Source organism: Notothenia rossii, assembly GCF_949606895.1.
Source record: "Notothenia rossii genome assembly, chromosome: 6".
In the NCBI taxonomy this organism is placed as follows: domain Eukaryota; kingdom Metazoa; phylum Chordata; class Actinopteri; order Perciformes; family Nototheniidae; genus Notothenia; species Notothenia rossii.
In genome coordinates this window covers 61,285,215-61,306,316 of record NC_136909.1, presented here as the reverse complement: position 1 = coordinate 61,306,316, position 21,102 = coordinate 61,285,215, and the positions used below count along the sequence as shown (strand labels likewise).

The following is a 21,102-nucleotide window of genomic DNA, read 5'->3' as shown; positions in this document are numbered from 1 at the left end:
ATAATGAATTGTGCTATTTTTAAAGCAAGCAACGATGTTTGAAAATCTGTAATCAAAAAGCTCCTCAAAAACACTATCGAAGCAGTTCCTGCCGTTGCTACAGTTCAAACAGTAACAACGGACTATTTTTCTTTAGTGGATACTGAAGAGTTTATCGCCGGCCACTAGAGGGCAGCGTCACTGCTGTCGCTGCCCGGATATGCCGTGCTCTGACCCGGCAGTGCGGAGCGGCCATTTTAGTTCAAACATTGTTCATTCACTCCGCCTCGAGTTGAGACGTTCGTCCACTCATTCATGTAAGACTGTTTCCACTATTATATTATATATTATACTATATATATATTATACTATTATACTACTATACTCTGTGTCGTGGTATATATTTGTGTTGATGACATGCATGGATGTAATACTTTGTCAGCTTATCTTGCTGCATTACTCTGTTTCAGGGTGTCGTCATCCTTGTCAATAAATTACCAAAACTGACATTGAGGAGTGTGTTTCTTCATGACGACACCATGGTCGTTGTTGGATGCCCTGTCCCCGGCTGCGAGTTCAAATCCGATGACTTGTCTGAAGCACTCGTCATTGCTATATTGACAATTCATGGATGTAGCCACCAGCACACAGCGCCTGTCATGGCCGCGCCAGCCCAGGCCCCAGCCCCTCACGGCCCGAGACTCGATCGGCCCAAAGTTGATGTGGGCGTGTCAATAGAGGAATGGAACGGGTTCATCCGTCGTTGGAACGTATTCCGCGCCGGCTCAGGCATAGGGGACGCCCAGGCCCCCTTCCAGCTGTTACAGTGCGCTTGGCCTGTACTTGGAGACAGCCTGTTGAAAGCCGTCCCCGACGCCGCTTCCGGACCCTTGCCACACCTAATCACCGTCATGCGTTCCCTAGCTGTCATCCCAGTCGCTACATGCGTCCTGCGCACCGAACTACTTCAGTTACGCCAGGAACGCGACGAGACATTCCGCGCATTCGCTGCCAGAGTGCGGGGTAAAGCAGAGACATGCGCATATAATGGGGTATGCGAGTGTGGTAAGGACGTGGACTATACCGACCACATCATCCGTGATGTGCTGCTCAATGGCATCTATGACTCGGACATACGCCGCGAGACGCTGGGGACAACTGACGTCCTGGTCAAGCCAGTTAACGACGTAATTGCACTCGTCGAGAACAAAGAGATGGCCCGTAACGCTCTCCCGTCGTCCTCCCTATCAGCCATGTCGTCATTCCGGCGCCTGAAAACGACTCCACAAACGAGCCCCGCCCGAGCCCTGCGGACGGGGCTAAACGTGCCTCGTGCCCGGAATGTAAGAGCGTCTTTAACGTCTTCACGGAGGGGCCATGCCATGCCCCGGCGCGCCCCGCAGCACTGCCGTTCCCTTGTACGCCAGAGAACAATAACCAGATCAAAGGTTGGCTACTCGGGAGATATGCCTCGTCGACATTCAATACTTTCCCCCATCGGGCACTACCATGCATGGAGGGGCCACCTATCGAGATGCACGTGGACCCCGCAGCTACGCCTAAGGCATGACACACCGCGGCTACAGTGCCTCTATACTTGCAGCGGAGGGTTCACGATGACCTCCTGCGGGACAAAGCCCTTGGGGTCATTGAACGCGTGCCATACGGCGAGCCGGTGGCGTGGTGCCATCGTATGGTAGTCACTCGGAAGCACGACGGTTCCCCCCGCAGGACCGTGGACCTCTCCCCCCTCAACAAGTTCTGCCAACGTGAGACCTTCGCCACTGAGTCCCCGTTCCACCTTGCACGCCGCGTCCCGAAGGGCACCTGGAAGACCGTCACGGACGCCTGGAACGGCTACCACAGTGTCCCCCTGCGTGAGTCGGATCGCCACCTCACTACCTTCATCACGCCCTTCGGCCGTTGGCGCTACACCAGGGTACCACAGGGTTTCCTGTCGTCAGGGGATGGCTACAACCGTCGGTTTGACGCCGTCCTCTCGGACTATGAACGCAAGGAACGTTGTGTGGATGACACCATCCACTATGACACCGACCTGGAGCAACACAGGTGGAGGACCATCGACTTCCTGACGCATGTCGGCCGGTCGGGCATCGTGTTGAATCCGGACAAGCTTCAGTTCGCGGAGAGGTGCGTCGACTTTGCTGGCTTCAGGGTCGGAATCTACCATCAAACCGCTCCCAAAATACTTGGACGCCATCCGGGACTTCCCCACCCCAGGCTCCACGACGGACATCAGGAGTTGGTTCGGCCTTGTCAACCAGGTGGCTAACTACGCCCAGTTGCGTGACACGATGGCTCCATTTAAGCCGTTCCTCAGCCCACGCTGTGTGTTCCTATGGTCCCCCGTTCTGGAGGAGGCCTTCCAGACGTCCAAGCAAGCCATAATGGAGGCCATCCGCGAGGGCGTGGAGATCTACGACATGCAGAAGCGTACCTGCCTCCGCCCTGACTGGTCCATGCGTGGCATTGGCTACTTCCTGCTCCAGCAACATTGTCACTGTGCCTCGGGCATACCGGACTGCTGTCCAGGAGGGTGGAGGATCACCCTCGTGGGTTCGCATTTCCTGTCCCCTGCGGAGCAGCGCTATGCGGCCGTCAAGGGAGAGGCCCTAGCTGTGGCCTGGGGCCTGGAACAGACGCGGTACAGAGCGGGCCGGACGCCGTTGAGTCAGCACTCATGGCCTCCATCCGCGACGACGCACGGAAGCTCGGAGCCGTCTCTTGGCCCCTCCTCGCATGGGAGACAGCGGCTGATGGATGCCTCGGCCACCTCCTCCAACTCATCGAGCAGGAGGGTGGGATTGACGTTAACGACCCTGACCTGGCGAGTCTAAGAGGAGTGTGTTTCTTCAGATGCATGTCAATTTAAATAAATACATACAACTATTTTTTAAATCAATAAAATAAATTTCTAAATCCATAAAAGCATTTCAATTAATATTGGGAGTCATGTCGTTACTTTGTTGAGAATGTGGCCATGTAATAAGGGGGATAATGTGCACATTGCACATTGCATAATGTGCCTTCATGCCAATCTAGATCCCTCCGCAAAAAAAAAAGAGAACCGGCTCGTTCGCGGGCGCGAACCAGCTCCCGTCGTTCACTTAAAAGGGCTCGTTCGCGACCGACACATCACTAGTGTGCGTGTGTGTGTGTGTGTGTGTGTATACATGTGATGCTACCAGTTCATACCTTTTGATAGAGGGCAGTCCCGTTTGTGTCGTTCCCTACAGCAACCATCTTGTAATCAGTGGCATACTGCAACATAAAGGAAAGATTGTTTAATTCAAGTACATTCTCACGTAAAGGACAAGACTCCCCTATGTGTTTATGAGTTAGCATTTGAGCATTTGGAAGTAGCAAAGCTAGCTGTTTCCCCCTGCTTCCACAATTTCCTCCAACCTCAAGCTCCATAATTACCCATGATAGCGGTATTGATCTTCATCTAACACACCTTAAAATATCAAACTACTCTTTTTGGAAGGAGCCCTGCTAGATGTTTCCCATTGCTTCCACACTTTAAGCTAAGCTAATTTCTTCCAAGCTCAACCTCCATAATTATCAACAGACATTAGAGAGGTGTCGGTCTTGGTATCTAACTGTCCTTAATATGTCAAACAACTCTTTTAGTATCAATAACGCAAGCATTTGGAAGTAGCCAGGCTAGCTTTTCCAACTGCTTCCAAACTTTATGCTGTCCAAACTAATTTCCTTCAAGCTCACCCTCCGTATTTACCCTTAGACACATGAGAGGTATCGATCTTCTTATCTAACTCTCCTTGAAATGTCAAACACTTTTAATTTAAATCATTTTATCAGAACAGCAACATTTCTATAGTTTTAAAGAGGGTCTGTATGAGTAATTCAAGCAAATGACCTAGAGTTTGGAGCAGTGCAGACTTAAGCTAAACAATCAGCAAAGATTGACAGAAATCAGTCAAATTTAAAAAAGGCCTAATTTGAAATGTTTGTTTCATTGGCACAAATGACATTACTTATGTATTTGTATTGCTCTTATAAGGAATGCAGCATGTGCATGGGGTTGGGAGCCAGCTTCAAACTGTCCATTGAAGTGCAGACAGTCTTTCAATAGTAATGGAGACAACCAGCACTGCGACAAAGACCCCCCTCTCTGCAGTGCTTTAAAAATCCCTGCAACCCAACATGTTGACAGATCTATGGACTTTAAATGAAATGCAAAGAGATATACAGTACATAACTACACCCATAAAACTAAAAATAAAACCTCCCCCATGATCTAAATCTTACACTCCATTTGTTCAAAGGTCTGTTTAAGCATCTAGCTGCTTTTCATGTTGTGCAAATCTCCCCTCTCCTCTGCTTTCTTGGTTTAATCCACAGTTGGGCCCATTCCACAGGGGCTCTGCCAAAGTATAGGTTGGATGCAGGGGCTGAATATCGAACTCTGTGACCTGGCTGCACATTGAAACCCCTTTACCTCTTCCTGTGCAAAGTCACTACCTTGTTTGTGAGTTTATCATTCACTGACCTGGTTTAGGAAAGCAATTGGTTCAAATACGAGCGTCTGTGTGCGTAAGCCACTCTGCTTTTCTGTGTGTGCATAGCCATTTGGTTTCCCTGCATCCCCAAATATTGAAATGTCCTGCTTCTTATTTTAGCCTTAATGTGCACGATCATAATTCTAGGAAGTAAAGCGGGACATGTTCAAGAGCAGTGAAGCAAGGTGGGTTGCTAGGCTGTCTGGAATGTAATGGTTTCGCCATGGTAACCGATGGTAAGGGACAAGGAAAAAGAGTTTTCGGGCGGTCAGCGCTCTCTATTGTGAGCGTCCCCTCATTAAGAGGCTTTTTGAGACTCCAGAGCTACAGCCAGGATATATAGTCGCTGGTTGGAGGTGTTCATTCTGATGATAAATCCTTACAAGACACAGGTGGCGAGGATAAAGTAAACGTGATGATGAAAAAGGGCTATTGGAGAATATAGTGTGCACAATTTAGTGGGATGAATTGAAGTGCTGTTACTTACAGAGCGGAAAGCAGCTGCCACCAAATTAGCTGGGAATAAATTCCTGTGAAAGAAAGAGAAGGAAAACTGATTTGATGTATATGCTGAACTGAAACAAGGGAAATAATTAACCTGTAGTTGGTTAAATAAAAAATAAAAATAAAACAACTTCCCATTAAGAAAGTATTTTGTGACCCAATGACAATGATACATTTTCACAGTATTGTTTAATCATCACTCCTTACAATTCGGCTCTCCTCCTGTAGCAGTAAATATATGTATTCTTAAAAGGACATGTCTTTAAATTAAAACAATTGAATTCATTCATATTTAGAAAAGTATCTTTCTCATCATTTAAAAGGTTGGTTAATAGTCCAGCGAAGCCAAAAACTGCCAAAAACTGCTTAAAACGTTACAGAATTCATCTACTGTTTGTGACTCCACAAATAAGAAAAGACAACCCCTAACCCTAATAAACAGATATCTTATAAAATCTATTGCATTGTTGTTACTTTGACTCATGAAGATGGAGTTTTGGGTTCATTTGGTGCCGCTTTCTCCCAAAAATACTTACCTACTCTACAATGAATGACAGATGATGTTATTGGCCAGACATGAAAACAATGTTTTTTGGGCGTGAAGAAGTTGTATCAAAGGTCGAAGATAACCAAAGGTCACAATGAACAAGTTATTGTTAAACATTATTTTTGGTGGTTCTTACTATGTGTGATGTATCCTGTTGTTCGTAGACACCAAACAACCAAACACTGATAATAACCACTCTTCCTGAAACCCAAAGTTAATATTTACTCAGTTGTTACAAAACGTACGTACATAAGTACGTAGACATGTTTAACCCAAACCAGGACCTTTGGCTTAACCTAACCAAGAAAATGTGCAATCCTGTTTTTCACTGCAGGTTCTTGATGATACAAACCATTGCATGAGGATAAATGCACATTGCATGACATTTGCTTGCTTTAGAATGCAGCCAAATAGTGAACAAAGTCTGCTGCCATGCTAGCAGCTCTTTTTAGCTGTACTGATGAAAGCTATTTGCTAAAATAGTCTCTATGATAGAGTTACCAAGTTTATGTTTAGCAGGTACTCCCCATGTAGCCGTTTTTAGTTTAGCTAATTAGCACTACAGATGTAGAGACATTTAACCTACAATCCAAAATTATAACCTCATAAAAAGTAAGTTGGGTTAATCCTCTGGGGAGCATGAATGCTTTTATAAAATGCCTTGGTAATACCACCAATAGTTGTTGAGATATTTGAGGTTGGATCAAAGTGGTGGAGCAAAAAAGATTGACAGCAACAACAGAAAATAACTTTACACGTGTTTGACCCAAATGTAAGTAAATGACATTATTCTGAAAAAAGCAATAATTCCACGAGTGTCATGAAGTTTAATGTTTGACAAAAACATTAACAAATACACATAAAGGGCTTGCCATACATAGTGTTAATTATATTTTAACGTTGTTTTAACTTTATCCTCTTTGGCCACATCTATTCCCATGGCCAGACCACAGCCAAGCAGTTCAGTCTGAAACAGTTCAGGGTTAAATCTAATGTGGCAGCTCCCTGGTTAAACTGGCAGGTAGCCATGATGTTGTAACTTAGTAATTTCTTTGTTTCAATATGCTGCTGAGAAATGTTTTTGTTTGGTGGAATTCTTGAACCCCTACAAGTTTTCGAACTCTTCTTCTCTGTGAGAAGGCAGTCAGGTTTCCTGCTGTCACATGACGGGTGAGGATCTGGATTAACACTGGGAAACCAGAGCTGAGAGCTGGCAAGCTATTCTCACAGACCCCCCCCCCCCCCCCCCCCCCCCCCCCCCCGCCGCAAACCCCAGGGCCCCACTGGCTCCTCTCTTAAGGCTCATTTTAAAGAAGTTGCATAACAACTTGATGTCATTAGGAGTGATTCATTAGATTCTGAGTTATACGCTCATTGCAACAGTTTGCACATTTATTTGGACAGTATGGAAACATGGTTTACCTCATTTTTTAAATAATAAGTAGGAAACAGTAGTTTCTGAATTTTATTCATCATTGTTTACTTTTTTTTTTTACTTTTTAAAAAAAAAAAGGTTTTTCAGAATATACAATTCTGAAATGGACCATTATGCAAAATGAGTACTTTACGTTTGGTTCTCTAAGTACAAAGTATAATTTGATGCTAACATTTTTTTTGCTTTTACTTAAAGGTCCCAGGTCATGGCCATTTCTACTGATCATAATTCCATTGTTGAGGTCTACTAGAATAGATTTATATTGTGCAATTTTCCAAACTCACATTGGTTTCTCATACAGCATCTCTGTAAAGTATCTGTATTCACTCTCTGTCCTAAACAGCTTGTTGGAGCTCCTGCCCCCCCTCCCTCCCTGTGAGCCCACTGTGCTCTGATTGGTCAACTCGCCCACTCTGTTCTGATGAGTCCACCACCGTTACAGCGGAATATCAGTGTTTATGTGTTACAATGGCATTAGCAACCAGAAAATGACACCAGTAATGACAAACAGATGAGAATGCTGCGTGGGGTCTGGGTGCCATGTTGGCGGGACGTTGCGGGGCTCGCTGCTCCGCCCTTTGAGGCTCGAGGAGCGGACAGTGTGAGCTGGATTATTGGTGTCGTTTCCTGGTTGCTGCGTGGGGCAGCCTGAGCACACGCACACACTCACAGCCTGAGCTCTGAGTGAGTGTGTGCGGAGCTCTGCGAATTGGTCCATTTGGACTTTGTTACGTCACTATGCCCCGGAAGGAAAAAATGGAAAAAGAGAAATCTCCAACGAGGCGTTCATGGGAAGCAGAGACAGGTCTTTTCTGTGTTAGAGTTTTACTCGCTACAGGGTGTACTTTGAGGGTTTGTGACTCTGCAGACCGTTTACATGCAGAAAAACCTTCATAACACACAAGGGGAAGGTAATAACCGGAAAAGCATGACATGGGAGCTTTAAAGAATAACTTGAATGCAGGACTTTTACAAGTCACAAAGTATATACTTCCACACTGTTATTACTTTTAAAATACAGTTATAGAATATATATTATTGTCAAATGGGCCATTGTGCAGAATGAGTAATGAGTTTTATCACTTTGGTTACATTGTATACTAGTACTAATACGTTCTTGTTTTTTGTCTTTTAGTTAGCTGTTAAAGAAAAACAGCATAAAACTCACTTTCTTAGAATTGCCTTTATGTGATTTGATTATTTTCTGGTTGTTTTACTGTGTTTTATGTGTTTAGATGCTGTTGTTTGGTTAATGTTTGACAATTTCTGTGAAAGAACGTTGTAAATGTTTAGAAAGGTGCTATATAAATCCATTTATTTATATTATTATTATTTGTATTTATTTTATTTAGTTTTACACTATGATTGTGAAAAAAACTTGTAATACTGCACTGCTGGCAGTGAGTGTGTGTCTGGTATGAATGTATGACATATGGTTTTAGTAGTGCAGATCTTTTGTTCTACAGATGTGTTAAGAAAAATAAAAACAATGTTGTTGTTTCATAGTTTGGTGTAAGTAAGTTTAGACAGTAAATTCATATAAATCCTTCACAGAGAAAAGAAGGATCTTACACTTTCTGCTGCAACCATCCCATTCAAACAATCAGCTGCTTTGCAAATTATGTGCTGCTCCAACCTTCCTGAAATCTTTCCAACCACTCCTATATAAAGTTCAAGTGTAAGACTGGGAAATACAATCAGCCTGACCACCTGCTATTGTGATAAGGGAGAAAAGCTGACAGCAGCAGTTGGTTTCCAGTTTGTACTACTGTTAGGGTTTATCACTCCTCCTCTTCTCTCTCTCTCAAAATACACTCCACTCTCCAAGCAGCTGTCAGCTTTCCCTCACACTGAGGGGGGGGGGGGGGGGGGTAACGAGGGCTGGAGAAGCCCTCCATGAAGACTTGGACCACTTACTTCTGTACAATGTTCTCTAAACGTCTCAGATGCATGCAGTGTCACACTGATCACACTGAAACGCAGACTTTCATTAAATGTATTATGGGAAAAATGTTCACATAACTGTAACAGGTTTGTAAAAAACAACTATGTTAAGTTTGAGATCATGTTTTTTTTTGCTTTCAACTAACAAATTGCAAATTTCCCCTCTGTGGGACTAATAAAGGTATTCTGATAACCTCATACAGTTCTTGACATAATACATTTAATTTAAAGTCATCGGTTCAGTTTTTTCAGTACTTACCTGTAAAATGTAAGCAGCCCATTTACAACAAACAGAATATGCTATTTTTTTGTTTTTTTAGTAACATAGTTATGCTGCTAATATTCCCCAATTTGCAATCTGATTATGTCTTTTTCTATGTAACTGTAAGGGAACACACTTAATTTACTATCCCAATAACCTAATCCCATCAAATATAATCTTCAAGTCTGCATGCATCCTACTGCTACTATACGTTATATATCAGCCCGTATGATAAGGCTATTTGAGCTCTAACTGTGTTTTGAATCCTGTCAGAATGAGAAGAGAGAGGCACAGAGGAACAGAAGGAGCAGCGTTTGGTGTGAAGCGAACACACCTAACGTAACTCAAAACCAACAGCACTGGTTAGAAGCTTTCCTGTCAGACGAGCTTCATACTGTCAGGTAGTGCCACACATTCAGCGTTCTCTCCACTTCTGTCCCGTAATGTGTAGTTGGTCAACTTAGTTAGGACCTAGGGTATTTCTGCAGACTTACAAAAAAGGGCACGACTAGGTCTAAATTGTCCACTTCTGCCCTTTCACACTGATGCACTGACTAAAAGCGCACCACAGTAGTCCAGATCTCTGACCTCTTATGACAGTACAATCATCAGTATTAAGTGTTTCAGACATTGCAGGGTACACTGACCTGCTCTTTAATGTCATTCATTATTTACAGGAGCACAGGTTCCCCTCCCCTGCTGCCATATCATTATGATCAGCTTGATACTCAACAGTGGCCTTTACAGTTAGATGTGTCTCATTGCTTCGTACTGTAAATTAATCGTAACATTGGTATCCTGCTAGTAATCGCCACGTTTTAAAAATGTAACAGTAATCTGATTACATGTTTTTGTATGCATCTGTAAGGGAATACAGTTACCGTTTTCAGTATCCCGATGAGGTAATGCTGTTACAGGTATTCCCCTAGCCTGTACGAGTAATGGATTACAAGTATCGAACTTGTATTTATTGGCAATGCGCTATCTCTATATCACATGCAATCAAAAAAAGTATTTTTGAATTTTTTTTATTTTCTGTTGATATCTAATCTAACAGCCATGGACAGTTATCAGGTTAAATTACTTTTTCATTTTTCTGCAGAGGTGGGAAGTAACTAAGTACATTTACTCAAGTACTGCACTTAAGTACAATTTTGAGATACTTTTACTTAACTTGAGTATTTCCATTTTATGCTACGTTGTACTTCTACTGTACTTTATAGATGTGGATGAATGATGTGAAATATAATCAAGTGTTAAATCAGACTTTAGTTCCACCTGGAGTAAATTCACAAGCTACCCTGCAGTATACAAAGTCATTCAAACTAGCTGCACCTTTACCAGCTTTGAGAACACTTTAATGATCAATAATTATAAAACATATCATATTATTCTGAAATGGACCAATCTGCACAATGACTACTTTCACTGTCGCTACTTTCACTATATTTTGATGCTATACTTTTCAAGTTGAGTAACATTTTGATTGCAGGACTTTTACTTGTAACAGAGTAATCCTACACTCTGGTACTTCTACTTTTACTTATGTACAAGATCTGAGTACTTCTCCCACTCTGAGTTTCTAACATGTATCCCCTTACAGTTACATAAATAAAACCCTAATCAAATTACATTTCTAAAGACTGGGGATAACTAGCAGGATTATAATTTTAGGGGTATCTAGAGTTATTGTAACAGAATATAGTTTGAAAAGAAACCTGCCTGTTGAACTTGTTGAAGAAGTGCTTTTAAGTGCAGTGTTGCGTTCACGGTACCTGGCAACGGTAGTGTTAACGGATTACATGTAACGGGATTACGTAATTAGATTTTTTTTTTAAAGTATTGAGAATTTTCTTAATTATTTACTAAATATCTTGGTTTCTTCTTGATTTAAGTTACATTGTCCTGTTGTTTACATTATACACTTAAGTAAAAACCTGTTTATATTTATTTTTCTTGTATTTATTTGCATTGTATTTGATATTGAGGTAATCCAAAAGCAGGATTACATTACTTTTATATTGTCATACTCAGATTGAGTTACGGATGACATTTTCTTACAGGTAGTAACCCTTTCAACCTCGTATGCCTCTGATAAATTGATGTAGCCTACCATTGGTGTGTAAAATAGTAAAGCAACAAATAATTCACTCAGATTACGTTACCGATTACATTTTTTTTTACAGGTAACAAATTATTGTACGAATTACACATTTAAAGTATACTGAGCCTGTTGAACATTGACGGAACAAAAGATGTTGCGTGTTCAGTTCACGGTACCTTGCCAGGTCTAAGAAGGAGTCGGTGGTCTCCTTGTTGTTGCTGATGCTCTCCAGCCCCAGGTCGTTGGTGTTCAGGGCTCCAGCCCCCACCCCGGGTTTGATAATGAAAGCCAGGGTCACCCCGATCCCCGAGGCGATCAGCGTGGTCACCAGGAAGTAGGCGACCGCGATGCCCCCCAGTTTGCCAAGGGAGCGCGTGTCCAGGCTGGCGGCGCCGGACACCAGGCTGCACACCACCAGGGGCAGGATGATCATCTTCAGCATCCGGAGAAGCATTTCTCCGGGGAAGGCGAAGTAGGTCATCTGCGCCTTGGTGAGGTCCATGTTGCGGACCATCATCCCGAGCCCGACGCCCACAAGCACCCCGGACACCGTCAGGATCACCAGCAGGTTCTTCCCCAGGAACTCCATCAGCTTCTCCTTGAAACTCTTCTTCATCTTCGGGCTTTTCTCCACGATCATATCGGTGGACGCGGAGCTGGGCAGTGCGTGCCCGTTAATCTCGCTCTTTTTCTCCATCCTTTCTCCCCTCTAAGAAGCAGCGTGGGAAGCGGTGTCTGGATCCTGGCAGCGTGGGTAAGGGTGCACACTCTCGTTCGGCGCACGCACTGTGCTGTGGGGGGGCCAGGCCGGTGTGAAGGCAATGGAGAAGGAGCAACGACACAGAGTGGATCATGCGCACAGCAGCCCGGCTTTATAGTAGCAGCGTATGATGCAAGAGCATTGTGAGATTGCCGGGCTTTCTGGCAATGTGGCACACTTTCCTTTATTAGGGAAATGTATGTAATGGGACTGGAACAGCAGATTATTCATTAAAATGTGTCTGGCAGAAAGATTGTAGTCATAGATTTACAATGGCATAATGATTGCAGGTTTCACTGTAACGAGTAAGTTTAAAATGGAATGATAAATGGAAAAATGTGATTTTAAAATTGAGTTATAGAGCTACCATTGTTGAAATTCTATGCATTTTCCAGCAATAACACTTACCTTTACTAATCAAAATGATCCCTTGCCCACTTTTTGAGCATTTTTCTTGACCTTTAACCTGTCTTTAATGTAAAAACATTATTTTCAATATATACAGCTACACTCTCCCATTGACCAAATGCACGTGTGAAAGGATGCCTCCAATCGTGTTATCTTCTTGAAAAACTCCATACATCCCTATATCTTGCAGCCCTTTCAAAATTAAAGTGTTAGATTATGAAGATTTATTAAACATTGATTCTGATCTGTTGATTTATTTGTGCATATATGCAATAGGTTTTAACTGAGGAATCATGATGATGACTTCATGGAAGAGAAATGATCATGTTAGGCTATTTCGGTCAAAAACATGTGAGACACATAACCAGTTGGGGGTCAATTCATCTCCTCATTCATCAGTTTGATTCATGTATCATTGCGTCTCTGTTTAATACTCCATGTGAGATGAGTGTTGGTCCTGTAAGCAGCAGCCTGTGTGATGGATGGAGGGCTGTCAGCACCAAGGCCAGCGCTCCGCCGCCTAGAGGGCGCTGCTGCTCCTCTGAGGGAAACACCGTTATATTGGAGCTGATGGAATTCAGTTTCGGACACATTTACTCATGGCAACCCTCATTGCACCTCTGCTAGTGAACCACGAGATGGCGCACTAATAAAGCTAGTTTACATACACACATCAGACGAAGTGTTGCATGAATGTAGAAAAGCCAAGTTGCAATATGTAAACTTCTGGTAATGTGTCTTTTTATTTGTTATTTAGCCTTTTGTAAAGCATATTGAATTGCTTTTTTTTGTATTGGACTATTTTTTTTACATTATGATTATTATTTACACATATTAAAGGTGGGGTAGGTAATTTTGGAGAAACCAGCTCGAGTGCGCTAGAATTAGAAAATACACAACCGGAAAAAATCTGCCACTTCCTTACAGAGCCCCTCCTCCAACACACACGAACGCGCACATGAACAATGAGGACACGAGATAAGTTTGTGCACAGATGGAAGGCTGACAGGCAGGTAGGCCATCCAGTTATTTTAGCCGGGCCGGCTAAAATGATTGGATGTGCTTTTTACAGTGCTACGGCTTCCACAGATGACATTTTTGTATGGATTTTTTTGTCAAAGCACTTAAGATATTCATTGCTATCGGGATGTTAAGAGCATTCCATGGAATATAACAAAAAGTGTGTCTGAAATAAATTACATACACCACCTTTAAGCTAATGTTCAGAAAATTCTCTTAAATGTCCAATAAAAGATAAAATAAATTAAAATAGAATACAAATATTTCTATAAACACAAGAAATGTAAGTAAAATGTCGGATAAAAGATCAAATCTGCCTTAAACTTTTGATGAACTTTAGATAAACAAAGAATATACAATTGTATTGTATTGATGTCAGCAGCACTTGTAACTAACTTTAAAAAAACAGTTTGTTGTTACCCTGAAACGCGTAATATTTCTTTTTAAATACATTACAAAATGTATCATAAAGTTTGTAGTAAATCTGATATAGGGTTTGAGGTCTTTGGATAATTCACAGAAAGACAGTTTTTATGAGATATGCTTTTTGTTATGTGTCTTTTTTGTACATTCATTAGTGGAACCAACAACCATATTTATAAATGGTAATAAGTTATATTTTAAAATGTCTGATTATCTTAGACTACTTTCTGTAGCATCTAAATATTTGTTAAATGTAGTTTCAATATTGGCTTGACATGTTGCCAAAGCACTTTTACCATTGTAAAAGCCAAAGGTAAATAAATATAAGTTAACAAATATAGGAGAAAAATAAAATAGTATATACTGTATGAGTCATCAAGTTAGTATTGGTAAAACTCCAATATAACATAACTTACAGACGAACAAAACACTAACTTAGTATTGTGGTGTGATTAAAGAGGAGTACAAAGCAAACTTTTAAAATATAAATTGAAATATGGAAATCTTCTGATAAAGCATTATTTTGACGAATAATCAAGATACTATGTTTTAGACATCGATCTGCCATAAAGCAATGTGATGTTAGTATAATAAAATAAGAAGCATGATATTGATGCCAGCGGACAGAGAAGCGGCCTCTGTCTCTGAGTTGTCCTCACTGACCTCAGATCTGCTGTGTCTAAGTTGAGCTAACTCTCCCTCCTCCAGGCGAGACAGATTGTTCCCTCTCCCCTCACAGCTGTGCGGCCTGAACGCTGTAAATAACCACCGGCCTACAGATCGGGAGTCATGGCTGTTTAACAGTGGCAAATGGTGGCTGTGCTGCTAAAATAGATTACAAAAAATACAGGGAGCTGTTACCCAGAGGCATACAATATCCAACTCAGAGAGGACCCAGTGGGGAACCAATATTCCCTAAACACGCCCCAGCCCTTCTGAAACAACCACTGCTAAATGACTCTTTCTTTAAGCAATAGAAGGCTTGAATTCAATTAGATTGACATGCTTTTCATACAAATCAGCCTGTTGAGAATGTGTCCTTCATTTGTGTATCATATTTTAGCCAACGGGGCATCAAACAGCAAATGAAGCCCTACTATCAGATATGTTGTGTTACAGGGTAAATGAGTGCAGTAAGTATATGTGCCTCTCGGTCCCGCACCACTCTGTGGCCAAAAGGAGAAATCTTTGGATTTTAGCCTTTGCAAACCATTGACATGCACACAAACCCATAGCACACACTACAGGGAAGGGAAACCCTGAAATCATAATAGGGCCCCTTTATATATAGCCCATACACACATGTTTACCAATAGCACACACTGGTCAGCTTATTATATACATATAAATGTCACTGTGTATTATGTGCATGCAAATAAAAAAACTGTACACAATATAAAAAAAACAAGGAGACAAATCAGGCTCTTTTTACAATTTATTGTATATATATATATATATTTATATATATATAGTAAATATATATTTATATATATATATAACAAAAAAAGTAAGACTGTTTCAAATTCATTGACTGCTGTCCTTTCATCTCATAAACTTTATATATATATATGTATATATTTGTATATACATATATATATTTGTATATACATATATATATATATACAAATATATACCATCTTCAGTCCACGTTGGATCCCTATCACCAGTGATCAGCTGTCTCTTTGTGTGTGCGTACTATTGCATAGAAAAAGGCACAGCTCTGAGGTCTGTGTAAAATACAGCCTTCGTGGAGAAAAATAAGTGTTTCTCCACGATGTGACCCAACTTGTGGTCGGACAGCGCTAAAACAGATCGGTAACAAACACTGATGGACCAAGTCTCTGGAGCTCGTGTGTTGTTCCTACTATTTACATTACTTTTGGCATTGAAGTGTCTATGAAAGGCTTTGGAGTCTTGACATCGGAAGGTTGGAGACGGCTGTGTGTATTGCTGCATGAACGGTTCAACTTCAACTGGAAACAAAATCAAGTACAAAAGATGTAAAAAGTTGTGGCCACAAACCCACAATAACAAAAACAACAACATAAAAGCAGATAATAGGAACTACCTATGTGTATAAAAAATGGCTTCCACCCATAATTCCACGCTCAGATACATTCCTATCTGAAATACATTCCTGCCACACATTCTGTACACACATTTACAATCCAAATGTTCACTTCACATCAAAAATAAATATATTTACATTGAAAAGAAAAACAAGAAGAATAAATAACTTCATGGACAAAAGAAAAAAACAAGCACTCTAAAATTCAAACATGGTGAGAGAAACGTCGTCTGCAAACACTATGATCGGTGCTGCTCACACTCCGTTTTGAATTCAGTTCAACGCAGCTCATTTACATATTAAGTGTCAAATGCATGATGGGAAACTAATGATGATCCACCAGAACAAGTTAAACATCACCAACACCTCACTGCTGTCAGACATTTGTTACTGAACTTCATTTGAAGGGAAACATTTCAACGTGTTGGTGATGTGCATCTCTGTGGTGTCTCTTTGTGATATTGCTCCACACATGTAGATGATATTCATTCCAACAACTAAGATTCTCAGGGGTCTATAGGGACTTGGCGTAGGAAGCGTAGGTTGCTGGTTCAATTCTCAGAACAGACCAAGTACAAAGTGTGGACTGGACCTTTGAGAACTAAAAGTCACTGTGTGTGCCGTGCTGTGTACACCTTTTGCGATTGAGAGGATTTAATTTGAATGATCCACCTTCATTCAAGCTGCGTGACAAATAGTTATGCATAATGTGTAAGGTGTCGGTTGTAATGATGAACTTGCAGACAGTTTTCATAAAACTCCTCACAATTCTATGAAGTGTTTTAGCTTCTTTAAACAATGTCTCACTGTGCGCCAACACAAGTGACAATGTGTAGCATTCAACATTCAAGTTAATAATGTCATATAGTGTGTTTTAGGCTTGTTGCAAAAATGGGCTGAAATAAGTGATGAACACAAGAGGCACTTTCACACCGCAGTACTTTTCCCACAAAGGTTCATCAGAACTTAGTTCATGAGAACTCTTTAGTTCTCATGAACTAAGTAGAGATCGCGTTCACACCAGAATAAGTCCCTGAGGGAGGATTAGAAAAATGAAGCCGCTGGCGTCACTTCTTCTGCTTTGGGTTTACTGGCAGGCCGCAAACAACTTCACGGCGTATACTGCCACCCGAAGTCCCCGGATGGAAGAGTTGGGGACTGGCCTTCCGAGTAAATCGCCAGAACGCCGACACCTCCTCATCTCCACCGCTCCCATGTTTTATTTTGTGTTGCAAAAAGGTTAGTCTCTCTGCGTTTCTGCGCTGGGCTAATGCTAATGCTAATAATTCAATGCGAGGATAACAAAATGGCGGCTTCACAAAACATTTTGGGAGTTTTACGGGGCGTGGTTTGCATTCCGCCCAGCCAATCAGAAATGGGAACCTTTTTCTCCCACAAAAGTCCCTGCTCTCTAGCAGGGACGGAAAAGGGAGTAAAACGGTTCTCATGAAATCATTTTAGTTTCGGATTTTTTTTGGTGTGAACGCGACATTTCGGAACTATATCGGAACTAAAGTGAGAAAAGTACTGCGGCGTGAAAGCACCTAAGGTTTAACTTTAACTGAGGGCTTTTTTTTTTATTTGAGACATTGTGCATATTATCCAATTTCACCAAATGTAGCCTCAAGAATATTGTGACACTTCACCACACAGCAAGTCTTGAAATACATTAATAAAAGATCATGTTTTAAAGAATTGCAGGGAAGACTACTTTTAAAATATCATTATATTGTAAGACTTTAGGAGGAACAAGCAAGAAAAAGCATTTTGGAACTTTTTTTTTTTTTTTTTTATCAACTGAGCAGCTTGAAAATGATTCAATCCAATAATCCAGTTATTAGTAGGACTGCTGCATAAATGGAAAGCAGATTTTTATAATGCCTGTGTGTTCTACTGGCCTAATCTTCCAATCAAAATACAAATATCTGGGTAGTCTGAGTGCAGTTAATGGCTATATTTTGTGACACAGCTATACACAATTAATAAGATTCCTGCAAAAACTAGTATGGCTGTGAATCTGTATCTAAATGTGTTTGGAATCCTCATGTGACCGCGTCTTAGATGCTGCACTTAGCCTACACACTGTGTTTCTGCATAGTAGCCTCTGTTTGGAGTATGTTGCCACGTTGCATTATCAGGTTAACATTGTTGTTGTACTCATTGGAAATCAACATTCAACTTATTCATGAGCCAGATCTCGCCCGTCTGCTGTTGTGTGGTTAAAGAATCCATAAACTGAGGGTGAACAGTGAACAGCACAAAGCACAGAAGTGAGCAGCACCCTGACATTTGGCATATAGGGCTCTTATTCTAAACACAGGTAAACATACTTTAATACTTTATACTGTGCTGTAATCTGTGTGTCATTTATGTTGCTGATTCTGTAGGTATCAAACCAAGAAAATGCATTTCTAATTAAATATGTTTGTGTCCAATTCAGCCAAATGAGTATGTTTTAAACGTTGAATCCTCTGTATGTGACTGAGTTGATGGTGGCGCAGCGATGTAAACACGTGGAGCGTTCCTGCGGTGCAGCTCATTTGAATTCTGCTGGAACTGAAGCACGATAACTAGCCCGTAGATGGAGCTCATGTAAAATAGCATCCAGCACAGTTATTTGTGCCTGCCAATGAGGAAGAGAAAAATAAGCCCTGAACTGAATTCATGATGTGTACAAGAACAGACATTTTCCTCAACCAAACAAATGTAAAAAATAACCCGGCGATGTGTTTCAGAGTTATCCCAAAGCGTGATTATATAGCTGAGCTAACATAAAACAACGCATTCCTCCTAAAACCTCATTATGCTTGCTTTACAAGAAGCTAAAACATCTGTGATAAGATAAAAATTACATTATTATTATTTGATCATGAGAAATTACCTTACTTAATAATAGTTTTAACACCATACAATACATTAAATAAAAAAAAAAACATCGAGGAGTTACCTCTCTCTAGGCTGTTAAAGTGAAAATAACTAGAAAAAAAAAAAATGTAAAAACAGGAATTGAAGAAGTGGTCATTTTGAAAGGCACTCATCTGCTAAAAAGTCATTGGTTCAGTGTGTGTGTGTGTGTGTGTGTGGCCTAGCATTACTATACTTGTGGGGACCTAAATCTGTTTACACAGTCACGTGTGATGACTCACCTCCTTTATGGGGACAAAATGGAGGTCCCCATGAGGGGAATCATTAATTTTAGGGTGAAGACTTGGTTAGGTTTAGGGTAAGTTTAAGGATAAGGGTTAGGCATGTGTTGGTCAATGTAATGTCCCCTGAAGTGATGTATACATGGTGTGTGTGTGTGTGTGTTTGTGTGTGTGTGTGTGTGTGTGTTGTCCACTTTTATTACTATACCTGTGAGGTCAAATAAAAGGACAGCATGACTGCGAAGATCCCCCATGATGAGAACGATCTGCCAGTCCTCGTGTTTTTTTCTATTTACAGTTTAGGTTTAAGGCTTAGGTATGGGTTATTAAGGTTAAAGATTTTAAATTAGGATAAAGTTAACATCAGGATTAGGGAATGAATGGAGTCAATAGAGGTCCTCACAAGTATTGAAATACAAACGTATGTATGTCTTTGTTTCCCGGTTACTTCATTTCCATATTTGGAAAGGCGAGCACAGTGCATGCACAGTAATGTGTAGGAGTAGTTGTCATAGTAGTACTAATTGACATCACAATCGATGTTTACAATTACCGACCCTATTAAAAAAACAGAAAAACAACAAACAGGAATACGCCAAAATCGATTCCTAAATGTTCATTCCAGTCTGTTGTCTGTATGAAACTGTCTGAGTGTTTCGGTGGTGACGGAGTCCGTCAGTCACGACCCCACCAACACCTCCATGATGTGGTCCAGTTCTGTCAGATCAATTTTGAAAGGCTGATTGGCTGAAACCTGGGGGGCGGGGCCACTGTATGGCGAAGCCAGCGATTTGAGGAGGTCGTCCGCCGTCACCACCGGCGACAGTTTGGTGATGCCGCCTGCCGCCACGCCCACAGCCCCCCCCGTCGTACAGGGGTCAAAGTCATACATGGACGTGTCGATGTCGGCAAACAGAACGTCGTCCAGTGCCAAGTCTGAGAGGAATCCCGAGGGGGAGGAAGAGGAGGAGGAAATGTCTGCCAGGCCAGCAGGGGGCAGTGTGGGCAGAGTGTCCATCGGCCGCAGCTCGGCACAACGGGCATCAGCTAGCAAGACGCTATCTGCCTCAAGTTTAACTCCCACCGTCCTGCAGTCTCTTGGTAGGCCTTTGTGAGCAGGGGAGAGCGTTTCTAAGGGCTGGGTGAGTGGCGTGGGAGCCAGGGAGGTAGTCTCGGTATTAGCATTAGCTGCTGCTGTCCTTGTTATGGCTGTGGGAGGAGCCAACTCCATGTCACTCAGAGCGGAGGGTAAACAGTCGTTGGACGAGGCCGGCGCAGGGACCCGGGGGGCCGTCTGGCTCAGAAGTGCCGAAGGTAATGGGGGAGGCTGCGGCGTGGGTGGCGACATTGGAGGAGTGGGTGGGGTGGGAGTACAAAAGGGGGAATCTGTACCATCCTCCTCTAGTAAAGAGGCTGGTGTGAGGCAGGCTTCCAGAGGGGCGAGGCAGACCCCCCCATGGTTGGGGCAGGCCTGGGATGCCTGGCAGTTGGGAGGCACCATTGGGTGGGGGGAAGGCGGTGGAACGATCGCCGGCGTCAGCAGCGCAGAAGGCTGGGATACCTGCACTGACAGAACACCAAAGGAAGATGGCGCCTCACGGAAGCCCTCGTCCATGGGGTCGTCGGGCGGTGGAGAGGGGGGGAGGAGCAGGGGCCGCAGGGACCCCTCCAGCTTCAGCTCGTCCTGGATGCGGCGCAGCATGTTGTTGATGAGGACCCGGCGCTCCAGGCTGGGCTCCCCGAGGGGCCGATGGCTGTACAGCTTCATCAGGGAGATGTTGAAGATGGTCTGCCGCTGCAGGGTGTACGACACCTTGGACAGGCCCTCTGGACAGAAGCCGAAGCCCCCCCCCGCCAGCGACCCCTCCAGCGTTTTGCCTTCCAACCCCTCTTCATCCTCGCCCAGCTTCCGCTTCGCACCTTTACCGAACATATATCTAGAAAACACAAAATCGGAG

The 21,102-nt window shown here is 42.5% G+C and overlaps 2 protein-coding genes across 4 annotated transcripts in view; both read right to left on the bottom strand.

Moving 5' to 3' along the window:
- slc1a4 (solute carrier family 1 member 4) overlaps window positions 1-13,559 on the bottom strand; it is a 34,169-nt gene extending 20,610 nt beyond the window's left edge. Inside the window, exons 1-3 of the mRNA XM_079690994.1 lie at window positions 11,496-13,559; window positions 5,011-5,053; window positions 3,196-3,261 (exon numbers count right to left, since the gene is read on the bottom strand). Of these exons, the coding sequence (XP_079547120.1) occupies window positions 3,196-3,261; window positions 5,011-5,053; window positions 11,496-12,016 (630 nt within the window). The 5' untranslated portion in view covers window positions 12,017-13,559. The remainder of the gene's footprint in view (window positions 1-3,195; window positions 3,262-5,010; window positions 5,054-11,495) is intronic.
- Window positions 13,560-15,352: 1,793 nt separating this feature from the next.
- Window positions 15,353-21,102, bottom strand: part of LOC307045373 (SERTA domain-containing protein 2-like) — a 57,289-nt gene continuing 51,539 nt past the window's right edge. For all 3 annotated transcript variants that reach the window (XM_079690998.1, XM_079690996.1, XM_079690997.1), the window contains exon 2: window positions 15,353-21,081. In XM_079690998.1, the coding sequence (XP_079547124.1) occupies window positions 19,824-21,077 (1,254 nt within the window). In that variant the 5' untranslated portion in view covers window positions 21,078-21,081 and the 3' untranslated portion in view covers window positions 15,353-19,823. The remainder of the gene's footprint in view (window positions 21,082-21,102) is intronic.